This window comes from Artemia franciscana, chromosome 2, assembly GCF_032884065.1.
Source record: "Artemia franciscana chromosome 2, ASM3288406v1, whole genome shotgun sequence".
Classification (NCBI taxonomy): domain Eukaryota; kingdom Metazoa; phylum Arthropoda; class Branchiopoda; order Anostraca; family Artemiidae; genus Artemia; species Artemia franciscana.
In genome coordinates, this window is record NC_088864.1 from 44,335,171 (window position 1) to 44,362,672 (window position 27,502).

The 27,502-nt window shown below is 35.3% G+C and overlaps 1 protein-coding gene across 3 annotated transcripts in view; it reads left to right on the plus strand.

Moving 5' to 3' along the window:
* LOC136042405 (putative inhibitor of apoptosis) overlaps positions 1-27,502 on the plus strand; it is a 96,303-nt gene that overhangs the window by 35,086 nt on the left and 33,715 nt on the right. For all 3 annotated transcript variants that reach the window (XM_065727388.1, XM_065727383.1, XM_065727395.1), the window contains exon 4: positions 11,200-11,375. In XM_065727388.1, the coding sequence (XP_065583460.1) occupies positions 11,200-11,375 (176 nt within the window). The remainder of the gene's footprint in view (positions 1-11,199; positions 11,376-27,502) is intronic.

A 27,502-nucleotide genomic window follows, 5' to 3' on the forward strand; every position in this document is an offset into this window, starting at 1 on the left:
TTGCCTAAGGTTTTTTGATAAGATACTTGTTGACTTTTCTGCCATCTATATTAAAACCGCGCGAAACTTAGCAGATGGCTAATGGAGCCATGAAGACAATAGAATATTAAAGTTCAATGCTGGCATGTGAAATAATTTTTATCGATCCTCCTTTTCCCCTTATCATCATCTTCTGTTACATAGCTGTCATTATTAATTCTTATGACTAGGCACAAATTTTATTCTTAAATCTTTAGAAAGCGACCTTTCTTTCTTGGAAAATGAACCTTTTTATCGGTATTTGCTGTTAGAATGGATTTTTTTTTTCAAAATTTTTGCTTTAATTTGTGTTGGTGGTAAGGTAGGGGGGAGGGGCTCAACCAATGTTGCTTCTCTCGTTTAGATCAATAGCTACTCTGCAATTTTTATTTCATTAATAGCCTTTCCGAGAAGGAAATGTTGTTAAAAAGTAAAATCAAACAATATAGTGAAACGTAACAATTTCAACATCGATTTTTTCTTCTTTGTAAAATCAAATAATACAGTGAAACTTAACAAACCAAAACTTCAAATTAACTAACAGTATCAAAATGTATAATTTTTTCTTTTTAAAATTACAATTCCATGATTTATGTAAATTAATATGATTTCCATCTTTTAATAAATATAAATAAAGTGTCGTTAAAAAATTATTTTAATATATAAAATTATTAATTAGAACAATTTTTTCATTAATATATATTTCTTCGTAAAGGTCAGCATTAATTCCAGGTATGAATTCCAGTTTCAGAAATTTTTGATCAACAACCCCTAACTTTAAGACCTTTTTCAGAAATCGTGCAAACTGAACTCGGAACTGTGGATTTCGATATTTTTAATTCCCATAATTATTAACAATACTGTTGACATGTTGAAGGCTGTAATATCACCATACTAGAGTCATGTCAGGTCAGCAAGTATTTTGTTAATAACCCTATTCATGGGCAACGTCAATGCTTGTGTAGGAGCTGCATGTTCCAACACAATTGAAAAAATAGCATAAAGTTTGGATTCAGACGGTCCTGAAAGAAATAAGCAAGGGTGATCAAAAAAATTTCTAACGGTTAAGGCTGGTAAAATTTGATCAAAATATTCGAAAAAAATCTGCATTTTATTAAAAAAGGGCTATTTGGTCCTAAATATTAAGAAATGTTTGGCTTGCTTGGTCTTCCAGAGGGATGGTATCCTCGCATGTGGGAGCCATAAGAAACAAGCTTACATGTTTCCTCTTGTCTTATTTGTGATACCTCTTGTCTTGTTTGCAGTCGAAGGAAAGTGGGAAGCGCCAATTACGAAAGTTGCAACAAGACATCATTTTTTTATAGACAGATCAGGTACCGATAAAATTTTTAAGAATAGATCCCAAGGAAAAGAAATAAACATTTCACAGAACCATATTCCTGCTTCTATCAATTTGTGTTTTGTATGCTCGTCGTTTTTTTGTGATGGCCGATTTTCGTGGATAGCAATTGGCCGTGAAGTTTTGCTTCCTGCTGGGGAAACAGCCTGGAATACCCACGAAAGGCTAAAAACTGCCTGCTAGGTTGGTATTAGGATGAAAATTCAAGTTTTGAGTGGTTTTCCCGTTTCAAAAATGACAAAATATCAATTAACGATCTAATAAATTAGTTAATAAATTAACTCCCTCTGGATGTCCTTTGACGGCTACCAGTGAAAATCCGGTAGTGCAGAAACTTCGCCCTCCAAAACATAAGCCGTGTTTCTTCTGGGTACCACATCGTATATAATGGGTTGGTAGCTACGAATTTTAGTTTAAATATTTGGAAGACACTAAACGGGACAGAGAAAATTGAAAGTTAGAGGCAGATTGCCTGGTGGACTCATTAAGAGAGAAGCCTATGAAGCATATGCGAAAGAACCCAACAATAAAGACCAATCCTTACAGTGAAAATGCACTGATAGTTGAGTAAAAGGACGGCTTTGACCTGGAATTTGAGTAACAAAAGTGTTTTTGGCATCAAAATGTTCAAAGGCATTCGCTTAATAACACATCCAAAATCGGCCGTGCAGAAATATCCCTTTTTTCAGGGAAAAGGGGGAAATGTCTAATTAAAATTTCTACAATGTTTTCTGGATTAAAAGGTCGTTTCCTATTAATTCGAGTTCGGAAAGACCGGAAATGACAACAGAATTGGAAAATTCTGTCGGTTAGTACTCCATTTCCACCCAAACAAGGTCAGAGGGGGATGAAAAATCATGCGCAGTATTTGGTGGATTGAAAGGCCGGTAAAAATGTCTAGTTTGAAGCTAAATGGGAGTAAACAACATCAATTCTGAATTATTGAGAATTTTCTCTCGGCTCTATTGCCTTTCTTGTATGTTGAAGATCATTGAATTCACAAAATAAATTTCACCTGGCTTCTTTAAATTTGGATTTTTTTTTGCCATGTCAGATGAGATTAAACTACAAACAATTTGGAGGAAGCATGGCAGACTTTCTTGCGTGTAGAGCTTTTGGGGTGGACTTTTCTAAGAGTAGAAACAGGTTTGGTGCTAATTGAGGACTTAATTTCTTTAGAACAGGATTCCAGTTATTGCTACTTTGAAATTCACGTCTATGTTTCCCTATGGCATAAATATTTTTAGTTTTTGTTTTCCTATTTCTATTGTCTCAAATGTATGTCGAGCTCAATGAAATAATTTTTACCATCTTTTAGATAGTGATTGGATAGATCAGCTATTCCCTCAGATCCGTTGCATCCAGATAGCTTTGGACAAGCACATGCAAGATGCGCAAAATGGCTTCCACCCATCTCGCTTTTTAGTCAACCCTACGTATATCCTATGCATACTCATTGGATGTAATGAATAGAAGTAAACGATATGCCCTGTCTTTGTGGATTTAAAAAAAAAAAAAAAAATCTTCGACTGAATCCATCTAAAGTCACTGGGGGAATACTCTGTTTACACAATATTCCACAGAGCCTTGTATCATTGATCATTGATCACCAAAAAACACTGACTGCGTTCAGGCCCACAAAGGAAATGCAACGCATTTCCGTAGAATGTCCAGTCAAACTAGTCATGTGTCCTCTCCTGCTTTTTGCACTTGTAATTGGTCATGTGGTCCAAGATTGCACGGGCTTTTGTATCCAAATCAATGGCGACAAATTACTAGGAGATCTTTATATAGCTGACGACAAAAACTTGATAATGGCAAGCAAGTGATGGCTCCAGATTATCCCTTTAAATCTGAGAAGAAACTTGTCTTTTGTGACTGAAGGTCGGATCGAAAACAATAAAAATGATGGCAAAGATAGAATCATGTTTGGGCATAAAATGCAGTGACAAAGCAACAGAATAGGCGAGGGAGTTTAGATATCTTCGAAACACAGTTCAATGAACGGAATCCTGAAAGAAGAAGGTGCAGTCTTGGAAGCCAGTGGAGTCAACTAAAGCCAGTTGCATAATCAAAACAAGAGCTAAGAGCTCATATGGCACTTGTGACGGGGTCGGAAGAGCCAAGAGCTCATGCCATGAGCTCTAGCAAAATTCAAAGAATCAATAGATTGATTTAAAAAGAAAATCAGAGGCTTAATGCCGGTCAGGATTTAAGATAAGAGCTCTGATACACGAGGTCCTTCTAAATATCAAAATTCATTAAGATCCGATCACCCACTCGTAAGTTAAAAATACTTTATTTTTCCTAATTTTTCCTCTCCCTTCAGCCCCCCAGATGGCCAAATCGGGGAAAACGACTTTATCAAATCAATTTATGCCGGTCCCTCACACGCCTACCAATTTTTATCGTCCTAGCACGTCCAGAAGCACCGAACTCGCCGAAGCACTGGATCCCCCTAACTCCCTAACTCCTAACTCCCTGGATCCTTACGTCAATCACGTATCTTGGACTTGTGCTTATTCTTTCCATCAAGTTTCCTCCCGATTTCTACACTCTAAGCGTTTTCCAAGATTTCTGTTTCCCCCCTCCAAGCCTCTATTTCCCCGGATCCAATTTGAATTAAAAATGGAGCATCTGAGACATAAGATCTTTGTATATATCAAGTTTCATTTAGATCCGATCACCCATTCGTAAGATAAAGATACCTCAATTTTCACGTTTTCCAAGTTACCGGTTTCCTCCTCCAACTCCCTCCAATATCACCAGATCTTTTCGGGATTTAAAAAAAGAACTCTAAAGCACAAGATCCTTCTAAATATCAAATTTCATTAGGATCCAATCACCTGTTCCTAAGTTGGAAAAACATTTTTTCAAATTTTTCCGAATTAACCGTCCCCCACTCCGCCCCAGATGGTCGAATCGGGGAAACGACTATTTCTAATTAAGTCTGCTCTGGTCCCTGATACGTCTGCCAAATTTCATTGTCCTAGCTTATCTGGAAGTGCCTAAACTAGCAAAACCGGGACAGACAGAGAGACAGACTGACAGAATTTGCGATCGATATATGTCACTTGGTAAATATCAAGTGCCATAAAAACGCTCTCTGAAACTGAAAATGTGGCAGTTTAGCAGTAACGTCAATTCCGCTCTCTTCTTTAGTTTTGAATGTTGGAATCCAAAGCAGCAGCAGTAAAGTTGAAGTTTTGCTCACAATTCTTGAGAACCACTCTGCTCACAGTATATTAATCATTGACTGGATGAACCACACTACCAACATAACCGTTCGTTATTTCTTGTGTGAACCCCTTTGTGCAAATGCTATATGCCACTAGAGATGGTCCCGCTAGGGACATGTTATTTCTGCGACGACAGGTAGACTCTCTCAAATAGTATCGGGGTGGGGAGCCAGAGGAAACCCAAAGGATAGGAAGGCCAAAAAATTTGTTTCTTTGCACCTACCAGCGGGAGTTTATATGCATCAGCCCAATTGTCCAACTCATATGGGAAGACGTCTGGACTGCAGCAAATATGGGGGATGACTTGTGACCCTCTTTCTGTATGTCAGGAGTGCCTCTGGCGGTACATGAGGGGCTGCTGTAAACTCCAGGTTGCCTCAGATGCAATTTTAATGTATTAAATTGGCTACTATAATATTTTAGCAAAAGCTGAAAAAGCGAGTGGGCGTATATTTCATAAATCCTCACAGTTTTAATTGTTTCTTTTACGTCTTATTTTTTCAGGAAGTAACTTATCTTTTTTTTTGTGTGTGGGCGTATCTGATGTTTTTCCTTTATCAGTAAAAATAGAAGAAACCTGTGAAATACCTCGTCTTGCACTAATCTCTGAAAACTATTGTTTTTTAAAGTTTTCTGAAGTTTTTATGCTAGCAATTAGTTAAGCAGCTTATGTAACAAAACAAACAAAAAGTAGATAAAGTTTTTTTATTTTATCAGTAATTCAACAAAACAATTCTTTTGGGCTTTTCCTTTTGTATGATATCTGTTTTATCTCAAGCTGTTCCGTGCTGCTCTAACTAAGCACTAGAACATATTAGTTTGCTGTCACGAAAATAATGTCTTAATTCTTCATAAGGATTGCCTAGAAAAAGGCATAGACCAAGGGATTAGAATAAAGCCTCGTATTGGTTGACATGATTCACCCTGTCAGCAGCAGGGCCGGATTAGACTGGACAGTCCATCATAGCTGTCAGCTGGTAGGAAAAATGATGTCAATCAAGACGAGGCTTAACAAATCGGTACCCCATAGGTCTAAATCTTCATATGTGATGGTATTTTTTTTAGAAAGAAGGAAAATCGCCGAGGCTAACCCAAGCACGTCCACGTCCACATAGAAGTTTCTTTCCCCTCTCAGTCTCAGAATGTTGCTATTTTTCTTGCAATTTCTTGTATTCACCATACTGTTAACCTATTTTCCTGTATTTCATACAATCTGTGTTTTTCACACTAATCAACTTAGATTGCACTATTTTAAACCACTGCGCACCACTATAAACGGCAACAGCGTTAAACCTCCAGGGACTGACCCAAGTGAGTTTTTATGAGCTTTCAGAATGAAATTTTAGCAAATATAGTGTTTTTTAATAGTTGCAGAACAAGAAAACAGTTGCATAGTAGATGCAACAACTACAGGGTTTTTCTTATTTCAGACGCATCTATTAGTTATCGTGATTTGTCTCATTTCAAATTTAGTGTTTCATATAGGAATGAAATGTATGTTTACTTGAAAAATACTAACATAAACCTTTTCCAGAATTTAAATTCTTCCGATGAATTCTCTCAGTGATTTTGAGACAAAAAATGTGTAACACCGGCTTCAATTTGAGACAGAGATTAATGGTGCAAGTAAAACAGAATTTCTGAAACTTGAAATATATAAAGAGTGGGGAAATAGAACTTGGGCTTGGCTGGCAAAAAACGGCTTCTTTAATCTATGTAAGTATATACATGGAAGCTGAGGGGAGCCTTCTACCGATGTTCATCCCGAGGACTCCCCCCAGCCTCTGTGAAGCCGCAAATGAACATTTTGTGTATCTTCTTGAGAAAGAACTCTGACCCAATCTCCTACAAGGTTGGACTTGTGTGTACCTGACCTGTGTAGTTCATATATGCAATCAAATAAACTGGAAACCTTTATTGACCCATACTTAATCAATAACAAATTTATCAATAAGTAAAGGTTGAATTCTAATGTTTCTAAGCTCAGTATAAATATTTGTAATATAGTACAAATATTTGCTCTGATAAGGCATCAGTAAAAAAAAACGTGATACTAATATAATATGTTGCGCATCGTTAAATTAAGAACAGAGAGGCTTCCTTGTATATTTTCTGTTGAACAATTTTGCTTCTGATACCGAACAATATCCCCCTTTCTTGGCAAACATTCTAGTTTTTAAGTAAAAAAAAGTGGATATCATCGTAGAATAACATCTTAACCACCTTGTTGTGTGTTCTATAATTTGCTTGTTATAAGCAATCAAAAGTGGACATAAATTAATATCAAACAGTTCGTGGTAACGAACTGTAGTAAGGAGCGACCCGGCTCAATAGTAACCAAAACTCTAAAAAATTGAATTTTGATATCAATAGCTACATCAAAAGAATCGCATTTTAATGCTGATTTTAAATATATAAGTTTAATCAAGTTTAATCTTACCCATCAAAAGTTACGAGCCTGAGAAAATTTGCCTTATTTAAGAAAATAGGGAGAAACACCCCCTAAAAGTCGTAGGATCTTAACGAAAATGACACCATCAGATTCAGCGTATCAGAGAACCCTACTATAGAAGTTTCAAGCTCCTATCTACAAAAATGTGGAATTTTGTATTTTTTGCCAGAAGACAAATCACGGGTGCGTGTTTATTTGTTTGTTTTTTTTTTTTGTTTTTTTTTTTCTTTTCCCCAGGGGTCATCGTATCGACCAAGTGGTCCTAGAATGTCGCAAGAGGGCTCATTCTAACGGAAATGAAAAGTTCTAGTGCCCTTTTTAAGTGACCAAAAAAATTGGAGGGCATCTAGGCCCCCTCCCACGCTCATTTTTTTCCCAAAGTCAACGGATCAAAATTTTGAGATAGCCATTTTGTTCAGCATAGTCGAAAACCATAATAACTATGTCTTTGGGGATGACTTACTCCCCCACAATCCCTGGGGGAGGGGCTGCAAGTTACAAACTTTGACCAGTGTTTACATATAGTAATGGTTATTGGGAAGTGTACAGACGTTTTCAGGGGGATTTTATTTTGTTTAGGGGTGGGGTTGAGGAGAGGGGGCTATGTTGGAGGATCTTTCCTTGGAGGAATCTGTCATGAGGGAAGAAAAATTCAATGAAAAGGGCGCAGGGTTCTCTAGCACTACTATAAGAAAACACTGAAAAATAAACATGAAAACGTTTTTTCAAATGAAAGGAAGAAGTAGCATTGAAACCTAAAACGAACAGAGATAATTACGCATATGAGAGGTTCTAAAAATACTTTAGTATAAAGAGCGAGGTATTTAGGAGGAGATAAATACCTTGCTCTTTATGCTAAAGTATTTTAAGTAATTTCAACTATTTATTCTACGGCCTTTCTGATTCAGGGGTCATTCTTAAAGAATTGGGACAAAACTTACGATTTAGTGTAAAGAGCGAGGTATTAACGAGGGTAAAAACCCCCTCGTATACATAATAAAAATATAAGGTTATGAAAGTTTGTTATGTAAGTTAATTCTTAAGCTACGTGTATTTCTTACTAATAAAAACGTTCATTAAAAATTAAAAGTTCTAGTTGCCATTTTAAGTGACCGAAAAATTGGAGGGCAACTAGGCCTCCTTCTCCACCCCTTGTTTCTCAAAATCGTCTGATCAAAACTAAGAGAAAGCCATTTAGCCAAAAAAAGAATTAATATACAAGTTTCATTTTAATAATTTATGTGCGGAGAGCCAAAACCAAACATGCATTAATTCAAAAACGTTCAGAAATTAAATAAAAAAAACTAATTTTTTTAGCTGAAAGTAAGGAGCGACATTAAAACTTAAAACGAACAGAAATTACTCCGTATATGAAATGGGTTGTCCCCTCCGCAATCCCTCGCTCTTTACGCTGAAGTTTGACTCTTTGCCACAATTCTACTTTTTAAAACAATTAAAAGCTTTAGCGTAAAGAGCGAGGGATTGCGGAGGGGACAACCCATTTCATATACGGAGTAATTTCTGTTCGTTTTAAGTTTTAATGTCGCTCCTTACTTTCAGCTAAAAAAATTAGTTTTTTTTATTTAATTTAAAATTAAAGAGCGGTTTTGAGTATATAAGGCTGTCAAGAAAGCACTCATCAAACTCTAAGGCAAAGAGCGGAAGTGAGGGGGTGGGTGTATTCTCCTCAATCGGCATAATTTACATCCTGTTTTTAATTCAACGTTGCTCTTTTCTTTAATTTAAAAATCTTTAAAAGAAAAATCAAATATAAAATAAATAAACGAATAAAAATGGTTCCAACGTCGCTCATGAGTTTCAATATAACGCCGCTATTTTCTTTTAATTTGTCGATGCTTCGAAATTGAAAAACGGTGCGGTTGTTGTCGGCAGGCGTTTTAGTAGTGTCCATTTTAAAACGAAGAAATCATAATTATCTCCTACAAAACAACAGAATTGACCATGTGCTACCATGTGGATTAAAACCCAGAAGTCCCCTTGTTTCTCACCATAACTGATGACAACTATTATGAATAACAATGTTTTTTCCTGCAAAACTTGCCAAACAACTTTAATAAAATAAATCTTATAGATTGGTCTCTCTTCAACAAAGAAGGGTTATTTCTTGTTATTTTTTTTGTAAGGTGTAAAATTGATATTGTTATTGTTTTTTTTTGTAAAACCAAATGAGATAGACAAAATTAGAGAGCTCATCAAACCAAATCTTCTTATTGGGTTGGACTCGTCTCGGGTAAATCCTAAGCTAAAACAATCAGTTCCATAACTTCTAATGAATTTATTATGACATTTATTTGGTTCATTTACCGATCTTGTAGTTTCGTCAAGAACAAGCGATATTCCCAGAAACGAAGTATTTACTGGCAAAAGTCACAACTTGGTGAGATATAACAAGTATTCTGACTTCCTAGTATTCCCTTTTCCTAGTAACTAACACCTAATTGATTTTTATATTTTCAGCTAATATCTCAATTACGTAAATTATTATGCTAACATTTGACATTATAAAATGCACCTTTATGTGAGTCTATTAAATTTTTTGTATTCTCAGAGAAATTTTATGTTTAAGAAATTTCGACAAGCTCAGCTCTGATTCTGGGCTGAAATATACGCTGAAAAAAAAAAGCAAAAAACAAACAGATTTCCTTTGAAGGTGTCGTTGTCTTTTGGAACCAACAGATTGCTACTGTTTGAATTTATACGGACGATTGTGTCCTCAAATTTAACTAAATAGTTTTGCTTATTGTTTTAACAGTTCAATGTATCAACAATGGGGAAAATGTATACTGCTATTCTAAAGACGTCATAATTTTGAAACAACCCAAAGAGAAATCTTAGAGAACTGAGGTTTCAGGTACAAATAGGCATAAAATTGGTCCAAAAACTAAAACCATTTATATCTTCATATAAATTCATTTCTAGGGACGCCTTGTAATGAAATGCGCTACTGAGCACGCCATCTAAATTTGTCTGCATTGGTGGATAAGTGTCAGCGCTGTTAACCGATGTCTATAAAGTAGCCAAAGTTTCAGCAACTGGGGAACGATCTCATTTGCTTACCTATTTATTACTAGGGGCATGAAAAAACAAAACAAAAAAGAAACAGATTTCCTTTGAAGGTGTCGTTGTCTTTTGGAACCAACAGATTGCTACTGTTTGAATTTGTACGGACGATTGTGTCCTCAAATTTAACTAAATAGTTTTGCTTATGTTCTTTACAGTTCAATGTATCAACAACGGGGAAAACGTATAATGCTACTCTAAAGACGTCATAATTTTGAAACAACCCAAAGAGAAATCTTAGAAATTTGAGGTTTCAGGTATAAATAGGCATAAAATCGGTCCAAAAAGTAAAACTATTTATATTTTCATATAAATTCATTTCTAGGCACGCCTAGTAATGAAATTCGCTACTAGACAGACCATCTATGTTTGTCTGTATTGGTGGATAGGCTTCATCGCTGTTAACCGATGCCTATAAAGCGGCTGTAGTTTCAACACCTGGAAAACGATCTCATTTGCTTACTTATTTATTACCAGGGGCATAAGAAAAGAAAGACATAACATAGTAAAGATTCTCAGCAACATATTAAGTTTTCTATAATAAAGTTACCCTCCATGAATCTTTTCATGGTAACATGTATTCTAGTCTCTGCAAAAAAAAATTTGTGTTGAAGGACATCATGAATGATTGACCCCTTTCAAGAAAAGATTGGAGAATTTTGATTTAAAAATTTGCTTTTTGGTTTTCGCTAGCTCCTTTTTATGATCCGTCAAACTTTATAAGTATTCCTTAGAAAATCCGTAGAAGGCGTTGCAGATTCTTTTGAATTTTTGTAAGACACTAGGTGCCAGAAAAGTCTCACATTCCAAGTGCGTGACCTCAAAAAGCCGGCAACTTTTCCATCGTAATTGTTCATAGTTACAAGTTTTTTTTTGCTTTTTTTTTACCATGGGAAGATAGTTTCAAATGGATTGACTTACAATTCTTATATATATATATATTTATATATATATACATATATATATATATATATATATATATATATATATATATATATATATATATATTATGTGATATATAATCATTTGATAAGATTTAATTTTTTCAGGAGAGTCAGATAAAGTGAAATGTTTTCATTGTGATATGGGTCTGTGCAACTGGGAGGTAACAGATGACCCCTGGGTTGAACATGCGAGGTGGTTTAGTGACTGTGTATTTTTAATTCAGTCAAAGGGAGATGAATTTATTAAGGAAGTCAAAGAATCCCTTAAAAAGAAAGCACAGGTAAGGGTTTTTCTCCTATTTCCGTATCACGAATTTCTTGAAACTTACAGAAATCAAAACATGTATATTTGAGTCTTTATTTTCTGAGACTGCTTGTAACGTGGCCACACAAAACAAAAATAAAGCACTTTTATTAAACACATACAATTTAAAAAAAAACTATGGAACTAAACAAGGACATTTATCAGATAAGAGATTTAGAAAGAGATTTAACATATAACTGAAAAAGATTTTAAATGAAGAGAAGAGAGACATATAATTAAGTATAGAATCCAAAGAGATTTCAAATGAAGAGACCTCAGGTACTTACCTGAGCCTTTCTGTAAGAAAAACTACTGCAGAGATTGTGAAGTGTACCCAGAATAGCAGAATGCGCTAAATAAAGATAACTTTTACCCACAATACAATCCGGTGGAGCTATTCCAGTGTCATTATAAAGATCAGAGGAATGTTACAGCCGAGGGAGGAGAAAAGTAGCCTTCAGTGCCCTATTTTGGGCTCTTTGAAGTCAGCAGAGAAGAGGTATGTTAGTACTACCCCAGACAGAGCAGCAATAAGAAAAGTAAGGAAAAATAAGAGCATAATAAAGAGAAAGCATAATATCTGGGGGAAGAAATAAGTTGACTCGGTGCAACATTGAAGACTGGCAGAGGAAAGGGAGCGAATGTGAGTTATATGGAGTTTAAAAAGAAAGAAAACAGTCAACATACACACGACGAAATTTCACTCTAGTAGCTTGCGGTATAATATCGTCCCCATCAGACAAAAGAACAGAGTGGTTGACCATATCAAATGCCTTTTACAAGTCAAGAAATAGATCCAAAACACACAAATCCTTGTCCAGATTAACACGCACAAACTCTGTGGCATCTAAAAGTGCATTCAAGGTAGAAAAAGTGGGACGAAAACCATATTGATGGTTAGTTATGAGAGAATTTCCTGCAGTCGTATTAGTACTAAATACAAATGAAAAGAGTCTGGTATACACTGCTTTTTTCAACAACCTTAGAGATGACGGGAAGAAGAGAAATAGGTCCATAATTTGAAATTAGAGATGAATCATCTTTTTTATGCAAAGGTACAACATTAGTAACTTCAAATAAATGAGGAAAAACACCAGAAGAAAAAGAGAGGTTAGTTATATGTGACATGGAGTTAGAAACAAACTGACCAATTTTTTTAAGGACATTATTGCTCAAACCAAAACCATCAATTGAACGGCCTCTTGGAAGCTGAAAAATAATCCTAAAGATTTCAGTTTCAGTGCATGGGGAAAAGGAAAAATAACTTTTCTGCTAAGGGAAAATTACTAACTCTGCTCTCGGGTGGAACGCCCTATCCATAGTGCACTTGAAGGCGATGGGATCTCAAACAAACATAAAGATGATGGTTATTCAAAATATTGGCCGAATTTATAATATGGGACCAGTAAAAATTATGTGAGCTGCAAGTGGCTGATATTGACAAAAATATGATAGAAATCAGCCTACATGAAGGTGATAGGATCAGAAACAAATATAAAGAAATATCAATTGGATGGCACATACTGATCAAAGTATTTACCCAAAGTATAATACGGTCAGTCAAAATCATGTGAGCTGCATGTGTGAATGACAAAATATGATATAATTCAGGCTACATGAAGGTAATAGGATCACAAACAAACATAAAGAAATAATAGTGGATGGCACATAAGCATAAAAGTATTGGCCCAAAGTATAAAATGGCACCAGTCAAGATTAGAGGAGGTGATAGGATCACAAACCGACATAAGGAAATATCAGTGAGATGACATATATTATTTATTGTATTGGCCCAAAATGTAATATGGGACCAGTAAAAATTAATGTGAGCTGCAAGTGGCTGACATTACAAAAATATGATAGAAAACAGCCCACATGGAGGTGATAGGATCTCAAACGAACATAAAGAAATATCGGTGGGATGGCATATATTATTCATAGAATTGGCCCAAAATATAATATGGGACCAGTCAAAATTGTGAGAGGTGCAAGTGTGCTGACATGACAAGACTATTATAGAGATCAAGCTGCTTGATGGGGATAGGATCACAAACAAACATAAAGAAAAATCAGTGGGAAGGCACATATTATTCGAAGTATTGGCTCAAAGTATAGTGTGGGATCAGTTAAAATTGTGTGAGCTACAAGTATGCTTACATGACAAGAATATCACAGAATTCATCATACAAGAAGGAGATAGGATCACAAAAAAACATAAGGAAATATCAGTGGGAGGGCATATATTATTCAAAGTATTTGCTCAAAGTATAATGTGGCACCAGTCAAAATATATGTAATGACAGTAAAGAATAATAGAGGAATATTCTAATATTGTAAGATCATAAATTGAACTTATACAGAAAGAATTCAATGTGTTATAACAAAATAAATTCAAATCCATCACTTTAGTTTTCTGCATTTGCAGCACACAAATCAATTTCACTCTGATCATTGAACTTAACCACTCTTTCGGATTGGGTTTTATCCAGGATATCACCTTTACTAGGCCAAATATTACGCAAGCCAAGCTTTGACTTGGCATATGAAAGAAGCTATAGGCGTGGTTATTTAAGCATCGCAGAAAATAGTATCCCAAACCTTTCAAATCCTTCCTTTGTCTGAGAAGCAGTTGATGAACTTGTAAGTTGCAAAATTCTACAACTATTGGTCTGGGTTTGGCAGATGGTTTGCAAATTCTTTTGGCTGATACAACATCAGACTGGGTAATTGGTATGCCAGGAAATTTCCCAGCACATAGTGACATGAATCGACTTTCAATGTTTCAATGGAGGCATCTTCTTTCATTCCAAAGACAATAATTTGGTTGCTCAAAGCCTGCTGTTCAAAACGGTCATTTAATCTTGCCAAGTTTGACTGGATAGGCCTGAAAGAGCTTTCAAGGTCTTTCATGGATGACTCTAAAGCTGTCAAAGAAGATTCCATAGAAAATATGTGTTTGTTGTAGCTTTCAAGGGTTTTATCTATTAGATTACTAAGATCTAGACTCAGGCCAGTACACACTTTCTGCTTGATTGCATCCAGCTTATCTGATGAGATAGTGACATCATGTTGCATGAATGCCTGCTCCTCTTTCATTTTAATCACTGCTTCATCTATCTGGGTAGAAATCTTAGCTAATATGAGGTAATCAAGTAACCCTTTCACTGAAGATTTAAAGCTGCCAGGTTATAGTGAATCTGCTAGCATTTTATGCTTGATTTTTATACCATTTTTTTGTGGTTAGTGAGCATGAGTAGCTCCTCTGAAACAGATTCTGACCCAAAGAGTTGGAGTGAGCTATCTGACCTTAGTTCACGGGGTGGCTTGAATTGAATTTTCATTTCTTACCTGATGTAAACAGCAAAATAGGTACAGAGTAAGCAGTATTATAATGCAAGAAGGATGAAAGACAGGATATGGTCCGCAATCTAGCAGCAAAATGGAAATAGCAAAGCAGGGGGTTTTGCAATTTGAAGAATGTAAATCAGTTAGCACAAAACATTAAGCATCAACTGTAGCAGTGCTATTAACTCAAGGATGGAATACTGTAGGCAACTTACAAGTTAAAACTGGTTTATGTCTCACCTGATGAGTCCCCTCTTATACCCCAGGGGTGGGGGCTGCTAAGTTTGCCTGCCTTTATCCACTGGTAGACAGGCAAAACGAGTGCTCTAGGCTGCTTAAAGTGTTGTTGGTTATGGTAGAAAACCTCAAATGTATCCAATTAATTTTAGCCACGTCTTTTCAATGTTCTGAAAAGATGTTAATTTAAATATTTAGCTATTTAGATAGTTGTGGATGTTCAGATTCTACTTCCAGTTACGGAAATAATCGCTGTTCTTTGTTGATCAAAATTAGTCCCTCGGAGGTTGACATAAAGTTAACTACACTCGGGAAATCCCTCTGATTTTCAGATTCATATCTCGTTGATGTTTCTTGTGTGACATACCACCACAATAAGATTAGGTTACAACACCTTTTTAATGTACTTTTAGCACGGGCTCCGCTATAAAGCGTTACAAGTCAATGTCTAAATATCAAGGATTGGATAAAAAAAAACTTTAGAATTTAACTATTCTAAGGGAAAAAATAATAATATTACTTTTCTTTCAAAGTTCGTCCTCAAAAGATTTAATTAGTGGCTTCTGGCCCTTTTAGAGTCTGACTGACCTTAAGGCTTGTAACTCGATCTTGCATCACCGAATATTTTTTTCGAAGAGGCCGAAAAATACGTTAAACGCCAAAAAAAAATGTTGTTTTCAGCTATCAACTACCATTTTACAAATTAGAAAATCCTAAATGGCACAGTTGCTTTTCTTCTTCGTGGCTGTTAATATTCACATAGGTTTGACAAAGAAAAAGCTTTGGTATAGAATTTAATTTTCAAGCTGAAAAACTTATTTAATGAGTTTTAGATAAAAAAAAAGAAACAAAGTTTTTCGACAAAAAATCAATACCAGTACTAAAACTTAAACAGACGTAAAAAGAAATCATAAGAAAAAATCAAAACAAACAAAAGTTAATCTAAAATGAATTACTGAAAAAGCTATAAAACGTATTCGAACTCAGAATGAACAGAAATTAAGTTGGGCAAGTTTGATTTCCCACCCCTTTCAGATCCTTTTGCACTTTACTGAAAATTAATTATATGTTGAACACTCATATTTTTTATTCGATTCCAGTTTTTTTTCTTTTGACCTTGCTAGTGCTCCGTCCAGGAAGGAGTCATAAACTTAGGAAATAATAACCGAAAATTCGCTTCTCGAACGCTCAGTGACTTTTTGAAAAGATTTCATGTGGTTATTTTCTAACAAATGACATTTGACGTCCTAAAATAAACCTATTTCAATAAGATACTAAGAAGTTTTTCCATAGAATATTTTTATTCTTGGTACGTAAAATATTTATAAAAACAATTCAAACGATAAAATTTTGCTTGAAGTTTTTCACTTCAGAAATAAAAATGTACTGCAACATAAAATTTAGCTTCAAATTACAAAGTCCAAATATGAAGAAGTGGATCATTGGTCTATGATAACGTCCAAAACGCTGTAATTTTCTGCAAAACACTACACTACACGTTTTTAAATCCGTTGGTTCCATCCGGCCCTCTTGGCTGCCTAATTACAACGACTCTAGTACCGAGCTCTTCTTTTCTGTAGCCCCTACTTCTCTTGCAGGGTGGCACATATACTTTAGACGCTTTGATTTTTTCTGGGTTGTCACTAATTGAAGCCAGTCCTGCATTTAAATTTAAGTTCAGTTTATGGATCCGCTTGATGTTTAATACAGCTAATTTTAAACTTTTCAAATGTGATTGTATTCTACCTCTATCTCTCTTTTCCTTTATCCCTTTCTCTCCATTTTCCCCTTTTTCCCTCCCATTATTTCTAAAAAAAAGACGAAATTTCTTTTGTTTTATTTTTTGTACTAATCGAGAAACTCAAGCGGAGTTAGTGAAATATATATTTATGTATTCTACCTAACACACTCAAGAAGTCAAGTTAGGCTAATCATAATGAAATATACCAAAGCATTATGAAAATATAATACATTGGTTATATAATGATATAATTTGGGCTATATATTTTAATGACACTTGGTATCTACCAAGTGACATATAGCGATCGCAAATTCTGTCGGTCGGTCGGTCTGTCTGTCCCGGTTTTGCTACTTTAGGCACTTCCAGGTAGGCTAGGACGATGAAATTTGGCAGGCGTATCAGGAACTAGAAAAGATTAAATTAAAAATTGTCGTTTCACCGATTCGACCATCTTGGGGGGGAGGGGTTTGGGGGCACGGTTAAATCCGTAAAATTAGAAAAAAATGAGATATTTTTAACTTACGAACGGGTGATCTTAATGAAATTCGCTGTTTGGAAGGATGTCGTGTCTCAGAGCTCTTATTTTAAATTTCGACCGTATCTGGTGACTTTGCGGGGAGTTTGGGGGGAACCTAAAATCTTGGTAATCGCTTAGAGTGGAGGGATCGGGGTGAAAAGTGGTGGAAAAAAAAAATTAAGTCCTAGATACGTGATTGTCATAGCCGGAATGGATCTTCTCTCTTTGGGGGAGTTGGGGGGGGGGGGGGTTAAACGTATAACTTTATTTATTATAACTTTATTATTGAGTGTATTAACCGGTGTATTTCTATAGGTGAGGAAAGGTGTATGTGGATTCTGAAAAAGCCAAGTATTATATCCAAATCTTTTAACTTTCTGTAATCATTTCAGATAAATACTCAAGGAGATAGAAATGAATCCCTAATTTCCCTTTATTCACAAGAATATTATTAAACTACGTCAATTAACATTGGTGATGCGGAGTGATAGCTCCCCTCCTACTACAGAAGCTCTTTTTTGTGCAACATAAAACATTAAGTTCTTTGGGACACAAAAATTTGAGGGGTAGGGTGCATTATGAGTGCCATTAGGATAACTCCTTGAAGGGAGGGCGTAAGGACTACTTGGACCTTTGCTTTTAATGGAATGGCTTCTTGTTTCCTGGTTGCCACTCTCGCTTCCTTGCTGGTGTCCATCGGTAATATCCCCGCAAAAAATGTTCTTTAGAAGCACTCATTGAAAATTATGGAAATGATAACCCTATAAATGTATTCCTGATATCTCAGACCCTCCTCCCTGTTCAAATAAATATTTAGAAGGGTGCGCTTTATCAGAAAGATTGCCATTTTTAAAGCGTTATTAAACTTGTTGAGCCATTGTTGTTTAATAAATTTAAGTTTAAATAATAAATAAGTTTAAGAGCCATTGTTGGCTCTTAAACTTGAATTTAAGTAATCGAGGTTGAAAGGCCAAGTAATAGCCTCCTTCAGATTTAAGAGTCTTGTATCAAATATTTTGTAGTAAAAAAAAAGGTCAATAAAAATCGAAATAAAAAAACAAGAGCTAAGAGCTCATATGGTATGAGCTCTTGCAAAATTCCAAGAATCAATAGATTGCTTTAAAAGGAAAATCAGAGGCTTAATGTCGGTCGGGATTTAAAATAAGAGCTCTGAGTCACGAGTCCTTCTAAATATCAAAATCCATTAAGATCTGATCACCCACTCCTAAGTTAAAAATACCTCAATTTTTCAAATTTTTCCTCTCCCTTCAGCCTCCCAGATGGTCGAATTGGGGAAAAAGACTTTATCAAGTCAATTTGTGCAGCTCCCTGACACGCCTACCAATTTTCAATGTCCTAGTACGTCCAGAAGTACCGAACTCCCCAAAGCACTGAACCCCATCACCTAACTCCACCAAAGAGAGCGGATCCAGTCCGGTTATTTCAATCACGTATCTAGGACTTATGATTATTTTTACCACCAAGTTTTATCCCGATTCCTGAACTCCAAGCGTTTTCAGAGATTTTTGGTTCCCCCCCCCTCAATTCTCCCCAGTGTCACCGTTTCCAGTCGGGATTTCAAATAAGAGCTCTGAGACACGATATTCTTCCAAACTTCAAATTTCATTAAGATCCGATCACTCCTTCGTAAGTTAAAAATGCCTCATTTTTTTTTAGAATCCCCCCAGTCTCCCTCAAACAGCAGATCCGTTCCGACTATGTCAATCACGTATCTAGGACTTCTGCTTATTTTCCCCACCAAGTTTCATCCCGATACCTCCATAGTAAGTTTCCCAAGATTTTAGGTCCCCCCAACTCCCCCCAATGTCACCAGATCTGGTCGGGATTTTAAATAAGAGCTCTGAGACACGATAACCTTCCAAACATCAAATTGCATTAAGATCCCATCACCCATTCGTAAGTTAAAAATACTTCATTTTTTCTATTTTCTTCGAATCAACCGACCCTCCCACGCCTCCCCAGATGGTCAGATTGCGAAAACGACTATTTCTAATTTGATCTGGTCTGGTCCCTGATGCGCCTGCCAAATTTCATCGTCCTAGCTTGCCTGAAAGTGCCTAAAGTAGCAAAACCGGACCGACCGAATTGGCGATTGCTATATGTCAAACAATTCGTGGTAACGAACTGTAGTAAGGAGCGACCCGGCTCAATAGTAACCAAAACTCTAAAAAATGGAATTTTGATACCAATACCTACATCAAAAGAATCGCATTTTAATGCTGATTTTAAATATATAAGTTTCATCAAGTTTAGTCTTACCCATCAAAAGTTACGAGCCTGAGAAAATTTGCGTTATTTTAGAAAATAGGGGGAAACGCCCCCTAGAAGTCATAGAATCTTATTTACGTAAGCTAATTTATAAGTTACGTAAATCTTTTACTAATAAAAATATTCGTAAAAAATTAAAAGTTCTAGTTGCCTTTTTAATTGACCAAAAAATCGGAGGGCAACTAGGCTTCCTCCCCCGCTCTTTTTTTCTCAAAATCATTCGATCAAAATTATGAGAAAGCCTTTTAGCCAAAAAAAAAAAAAAAAAAAAAAAAAAAATGCAAATTTCGTTTTAATTATTCCTCTGCGGAGAGCCAAAATCAAAACATGCATTGATTCAAAAACGTTCCGAAATTAAATAAAAAAACAAGTTTTTTTAACTGAAAGTAAGGAGCGACATTAAAACTTAAAACGAACAGAAATTACTTCGTATATGAAAGAGACTGCTTCTTCATCAATGCCCCGCTCTTCACGCTAAAGTTTTTTACTGTTTTAAAAAGAAGAATTGAGAGACAGAGTCAAACTTTAGCGTAAAGAGCGGGGCGTTGATGAGGAAGCAGCCTCTTTCATATACGAAGTAATTTCTGTTCGTTTTAAGTTTTAATGTCGCTCCTTACTTTCAGTTAAAAAAACTTGTTTTATTATTTAATCACTTAGTCAATACCAAGTGCCATAAAAACTGAGTAAAATGTATAAGCAGCACCAAAATTTATTATTTTGTATATATTCTAAATATGTAAAATGTATCAATATTATTGTTCCAAGTCAAAAAATATTACCACTAGAATATGTGCACAGTTTTAGAAAAGGAATTGCAGCTCCCCAAAAAGAGATTTGGCCTTGAAAGAAATTTTGCAATTAAATTTTACATATATGAGAATTCTAAAAGTCACTTTTGACAAAATATAAAATTTCTTACTTTTCTTCCAGAGAAATATGGTCACGTATGCGACTATTCATAGTTCCTAGTCGTAACTTCCTAAAAGAGAGTTAATTTTTAGTTGTCAGAGTCTCCTTCTTTAATTTTAGTTGTTTAGTTGTCTCCTTCTTAAGTAAACAAAGAAACAACGCTATAAGAAATTGCCCCATTGTGGGATTTTGGTCGGTATAACAACAATTTTGCTCAAACAGGGAAAATTATTACTGAGCAAAAATTTTGAGAATTGTTGAAAGGGTATTTGTATGGCCTTTTAGGCTTAGAGGTGATTATGGCGTGCGGTGTACCATTTGTTTCTAAACGTACATGCAGTCCGCGAAAATGAACTTTTATCATAGACCGTTTACCAAATAAAACCAACAACTACAGAGTCACATTGTTGCATATTATCTATTAGGGTGTTGGTCAATGATTTCTTTACGGGGAGGGACGAATATCTTGGCCGCAAAAAAGTCTTAAGACCCATTTTTTTGAACTTCCTACGAGCGGTGTTTCAGATGGATTGAGTTGCGGATTTGGGTACTGATTTAAGCTCTGCCCTCCCTTCATTGTAAATAAAGCATATACATACATATATATATATATATATATATATATATATATATATATATATATATATATATATATATATATATATATATATATATATATATATTAGTTATATATTAGACAAATATATAACATATATATATATATATATATATATATATATATATATATATATATATATATATATATATATATATTAGTTATATATTAGACAAATATATATATATATATATATATATATATATATATATATATATATATATATATATATATATATATATATATATATAGATAGTATATATTAGACAAGTGTACTTCAGTTCAAAAGGTAAATACATTGAAATAATGTTATGCAAAGTACTGTGATGTTTGATCAATAGAATCGGGGTCGAGGGGGGCGATAGACTTTATTACATTTACTGTAACTCTAGTCATGGTATTAAAATTGAGCAGAAATTAAATATATAAAAAGTTTTTCTTCAAATTGAAAAAATAGCAACAGAATTTTTTCGCCAATACTTTAAGAACAACTGCTCAAGCACAAGAACTAGAATGGGATAAAATTATTTTACCAATATGAAAAATATGTATCATTCATGTTCTTTGTATGTTTTAATGTTGTCCTTCACTTTTATGCGAAAAAAAGCTTGTTTTTTTTATTTATTTAGCCTGACATAGTACTAATTTCAATCAATGTTTTCTTGCTTTAAGTCTGTTTCTTATTGGTATTTGAAACTTAATTCACTGGAAAAACTTTTCAGTTTGTAATTGATATAGTCGTTGAAGTGCAAGGGGGAGGGGACTCGTTTATTTATGGTAGTTTTCATTCATTATAAGTTTCTTTTTTATCGTTTGGTTTAATTTCTATTGGCTTTGGCTTTCATTTCTTCATTTATAGTATGTTTGCGAGTCTAAAAACAGTTATTAATTAGATATCTGCATTAAATTGGGGAAGGAGAGGGAAGTAGGCCTGGGCTCTGCTGTTAGATCAACCAAGATCATTTACACGATTCTGAGTGATATTTTTTTTCAAGTTAGTACCAGTTGCCACTCTTATAGGTTATCCATACTCTTTGGCCTTTCCTATGAAAAATTTCACGGCACTAGGCCACTAAAAACATTGAGCCATATCGGTCACTAGTCAACCATTTGCCTTGGTTTTCTCCCTATAGTTGTGTCTCTTGAAATTCGCTTCAAAGGAATGAACAGAAGGGTTTTCAGGGATAATATCCCTCGGGGACCCATTACAGATGGAGGTGCAGCGTGTTACAAAGCTATTCATGAAGTATGCGGTGAGATGTCTCTGCTTATCTGTAATCTTATATTTACGTGTTACTGTGTTTTTCGCGTCTCTTACACCGCATTATTTGAAGATACGTAATTTGGTACTTTATTTTGTAATTTAATATTTATTTTCAACTTCGTGCACCAAAGAGGTAGGCTTTGAATAGATAGGGATGGAGGAGGAGCGTGCGTAGCTGTGTTGGCTTTAGGCGGCTTGGTGCTGCGGTGAGTTGTTAGTAGTAATAGTAGTAGTAGTAGTAGTAGTATCCATGCGCTGTAATAATGTACTACTATTTTTTAGATAAAAATTCGAAAGTCAAGAAATTTTTGGGGCATTTATTCAGTATTAATTATAAAATATTCTTTTCAAAAAAGAAGTTTTTCAAAGCAAAGAGCTGTTTCAAGCTTCAGATGATCAGAAATAAAATCTTATGAAAAAGACCGAAACTACAAATAAAAGAGTAATTTAAGCCCAGAACGAAGAGAAGTTAAATTAATTGATCGTATCAAACCTAAAGACAATATATAGCCTACTAATATAGATGAATAAGTAAATTTTAAAACAAGTAAAATTAAACTGACTTTCAATTCAGATTATAACGAACAAGAAATACTTCTAGCATGCCCGCTTCCCCCTCCTCTAACTGTAAGAGTTCTAAAGCGTTTTCCATTATTTTCATTTTATTGAAAACTGTTTGTATTTTGAATATTGTGCTTTGTTTTATTAGTTCATTAGACTATTTTAAACAAGCTGGCTATTTCAAAATTTTGATCGGATGTTTTTGAAGGGAGGGCAGCTAGAGTGTCTTTGGAGTAATAAACGCTATAATAAAATATTGAAGTCTTATGGCTCTTTGCTATAGGCACTGATAAAGTGTTGACTCTATAAAATCGCACACATGCAGAAGGTTGGAACTCAATCAGGCGTTTCGACGCTAGCATATCCTCTACTGTATAAAAATATTCCAGTTGTTGTGGGGCTCTTCGATTCCAGTTTTTTTTTTCTTTGTATATAAGACCTTGCTAGTGCTCCGTCCAGGAAGGAGTCATAAACTTAGGAAATAATAACCAAAAATTCGCTTCTCGAACGCGCAGAGACTTTTTGAAAAGATTTCATGTGGTTATTTTATAACAAATGACATTTGACGCCCTACAATAAACCTATTTCAATAATATAGTAAGAAGTTTTCCCATAGAATAGTTTTATTCTTGGTACGTAAAATATTTATAAAAACAATTCAAACGATAAAATTTTGCTTGAAGTTTTTCACTTCAGAAATAAAAATGTACTGCAACATAAAATTTAGCTTCAAATTACAAAGTCCAAATATGAAGAGGTGGATCATTGGTCTATGATAACGTCCAAAACGCTGTAATTTTCTACAAAACACTACACTACACGTTTTTCAAATCCGGTGGTTCCATCCGGCCCTCTTGGCTGCCTAATTACAACGACTCTAGTACCGAGCTCTTCTTTTCTGTAGCCCCTACTTCTCTTGCTGGGTGGCACATATACTTTAGACGCTTTGATTTTTTCTGGGTTGTCACTAATTGAAGCCAGTCCTGCATTGGTCAGTATACTGGATTTCCGTTTTCTATTAATCAGCAATAAAAGTTCTTTCATAAATGGCTGAACTAGACAATATTCTACACTGTTGGATTTATGAAGGATATCTGATATTGAGTGCCATTGAATATCTAGAATCTCGTTTTTAACTTTTGGCTCAAATTCGAAGCCTTCATCTACACCATAATTTACAAAGAGCTTGCAATATTTATTATATTTACCACAATGTTCAATCCACTTGTTTGCATCGATGGAATTTTTGCAATCATATCCAGTTTCTTCATTCACTTCTCTGATTGCACATTCTATTTCAGTTTCGTTTTCTTCAATTTTCCCTTTTGGAAAACTCCATCTCGATTCTCCTCCAACTACTTGCACGAGCACTACTTTGTCACATGTCTCGTTAATTAGAATACATCCATAGGTTTTTATTGCCGCTCTTTGTCTTTGCCATTTGTTGAAAATTGCATTAACGTTTAAGGCTTGGCTCTTAAGAACTCCGTCTCTCTCAAATATGTAACGCATGAATCTTTTGAAATCTTGGTTGTCCCGTGATACAAGCAGATGGCTATAATCACTATCATACAGAGACCAGTATAGTAACTGAATATTGTTGCAAACTTTATTCATGTCCCTCTTGTCTTCCTTTGTCATTTTAAGCATAAACTTTTCATTTGACATACGGCCAACTTCCATTTCGCACTAAAGCGTAGCTTCAACGCTAAAATCACGATTTAACTATCTATTAGCTTAACTCTGTTGTGAACTGAGTGCAGTATGTCGCGTGCTCCTGATATTTATTTCGTGGATGACGTCACTAACCTTGTTTCCACTATGGTCTTTTTCTGACGTCATTTTCATTAAATTTGAATGACGTCATTTTTGTATATTCTATCTTTTCTAATAGGTATTCGTTTGTAACTTGTTCTATTTTGGTATTATTTATCAATGGGGACCAAGCACAAAATATAGTTACTCTTGAAAATAGGTCATTTTTTAATTCTTACTTGCGCAGCATCAGTTGGCTTATGATTTTTATCTTTGATTACTAGTTCTAGTCAATCAAAGTTTCTCAAGCTTCTCTAATCATGATGCTCGTAAACCAGGTAGCTACGAACGGATTTATCTTGCGGGTCTGTATTTCAAGAAAGGAAAATTTTAAAATTAAGGGGTTACAGACTCTCCGAAAGTATGTACACCAGGTGGCGCGTGCCAAGAGTGCCAAGCGTAGCGAAATGCCAAGCCTGGCGGAACTTTGACAAGTGTTGTTGAATTGTGTGGCACAGGTGTCATTCTGAGATGTAAAACACGTGGCAAGTAGTAGGCAATGCCTAGATAAAAATAGCAAAGAGATGACTAAATGAATTAATAAGTATGGAACAGTTTTGCATCTAGAAATTATTATGGAAGTATTTTAAGATTGAGGAGGGAAAAGGTGAAGCTGCTTGGGAGAAAATTATCCTTCTTGTGAACGTGCATGACAAAAAACTTGAATATTTCAGCCATTATTAGGCTGGTTAAATTTAAGTTCAGTTTATGGATCCGCTTGATGTTTAATACAGCTAATTTTAAAGTTTTCAAATGTGATTGTATTCTACCTCTATCTCTCTTTTCCTTTCTCCCTTTCTCTCCATTTTCCCCTTTTTCTTTCCCATTATTTCTAAAAAAAGAAGAAATTTCTTTTGTTTTATTTTTTGTACTCATCGAGAAACTCAAGCGGAGTTAGTGAAATATGTATTTATGTATTCTACCTAACACACTCAAGAAGTCAAGTTAGGCTAATCATAATGAAATATACCAAAACATTATGAAAATATAATACATTAGTTATATAATGATATAATTTGGGCTATAGATTTAAATGGCACTTGGTATCTACCAAGTGACATATAGCGATTGCAAATTCTGTCGGTCGATCTGTCGGTCTGTCTGTCCCGGTTTTGCTACTTTAGGCACTTCCAGGTAAGCTAGGACGATGAAATTTGGCAGGCGTATCAGGAACTAGAAAAGATTAAATTAAAAATTGTCGTTTCACCGATTCGACCATCTAGGGGGGAGGGGGTGTGGGGGCACGGTTAAATCGGTAAAATTAGAAAAAAATGAGATATTTTTAACTTACGAACGGGTGATCGGATCTTTATGAAATTCAATTTTTGGAAGGATATCGTGTCTCAGAGCTCTTATTTTAAATTCCGACCGTATCCGGTGACTTTGCGGGGAGTTTGGGGGGAACCTAAAATCTTGGTAATCGCTTAGAGTGGAGGGATCGGGGTGAAAAGTGGTGGAAAAAAATATTAAGTCCTAGATACGTGATTGTCATAGCCGGAATGGATCTTCTATCTTTGTGGGAGTTGGGGGGGGGGGGGTTAAACGTATAACTTTATTTATTATAACTTTATTATTGAGTGTATTAACCGGTGTATTTCTATAGGTGAGGAAAGGTGTACGTGGATTCTGAAAAAGCCAAGTATTATATCCAAATCTTTTAACTTTCTGTGATCATTTCAGATATATACTGAAGGAGATAGAAATGAATCCCTAATTTCCCTTTATTCACAAGAATATTATTAAACTCAGTCAATTAACATTGGTGATGCGGAGTGATAGCTCCCCTCCTACTACAGAAGCTCTTTTTTGTGTAACATAAAAGATTAAGTTCTTTGGGACACAAAAATTTGAGGGGTAGGGTGCATTATGAATGCCATTAGGATAACTCCTTGAAGGGAGGGCGTAAGGACTACTTGGACCTTTGCTTTTAATGGAATGGCTTCTTGTTTCCTGGTTGCCACTCTCGCTTCCTTGCTGGTGTCCATCGGTAATATCCAAACCGCAAAAAAGGTTCGTTAGAAGCACTCATTGAAAATTATGGAAATGATAACCCTATAAATGTATTCCTGATATCTCAGACCCTCCTCCCTGTTCAAATAAATATTTAGAAGGGTGCGCTTTATCAGAAAGATTGCCATTTTTGAAGCGTTATTAAACTTGTTGTTTAATAAATTTAAGTTTAAATAAGTTTAAGAGCCATTGTTGGCTCTTAAACTTGAATTTAAGTAATCGAGGTTGAAAGGGCAGGTTAGGTAAGGCAGATTGATTCCAAGAATCAATAGATTGCTTTAAAAGGAAAATCAGAAGCTTAATGTCGGTCGGTATTTAAAATAAGAGCTCTGAGTCACGAGTCCTTCTAAATATCAAAATCCATTAAGATCTGATCACCCAATCCTAAGTTAAAAATACCTCAATTTTTCAAATTTTTCCTCTCCCTTCAGCCTCCCAGATGGTCGAATTGGGGGTAAAGACTTTATCAAGTCAAATTGTGCAGCTCCCTGACACGCCTACCAATTTTCAATGTCCTAGTACGTCCAGAAGTACCGAACTCGCCAAAGCACTGAACCCCATCACCTAACTCCACCAAAGAGAGCGGATCCAGTCCGGTTATTTCAATCACGTATCTAGGACTTATGATTATTTTTACCACCAAGTTTTATCCCGATTCCTGAACTCCAAGCGTTTTCAGAGATTTTTGGTTCCCCCCCTCAATTCTCCCCAGTGTCACCGTATCCAGTCGGGATTTAAAATAAGAGCTCTGAGACACGATATTCTTCCAAACTTCAAATTTCAATAAGATCCGATCACTC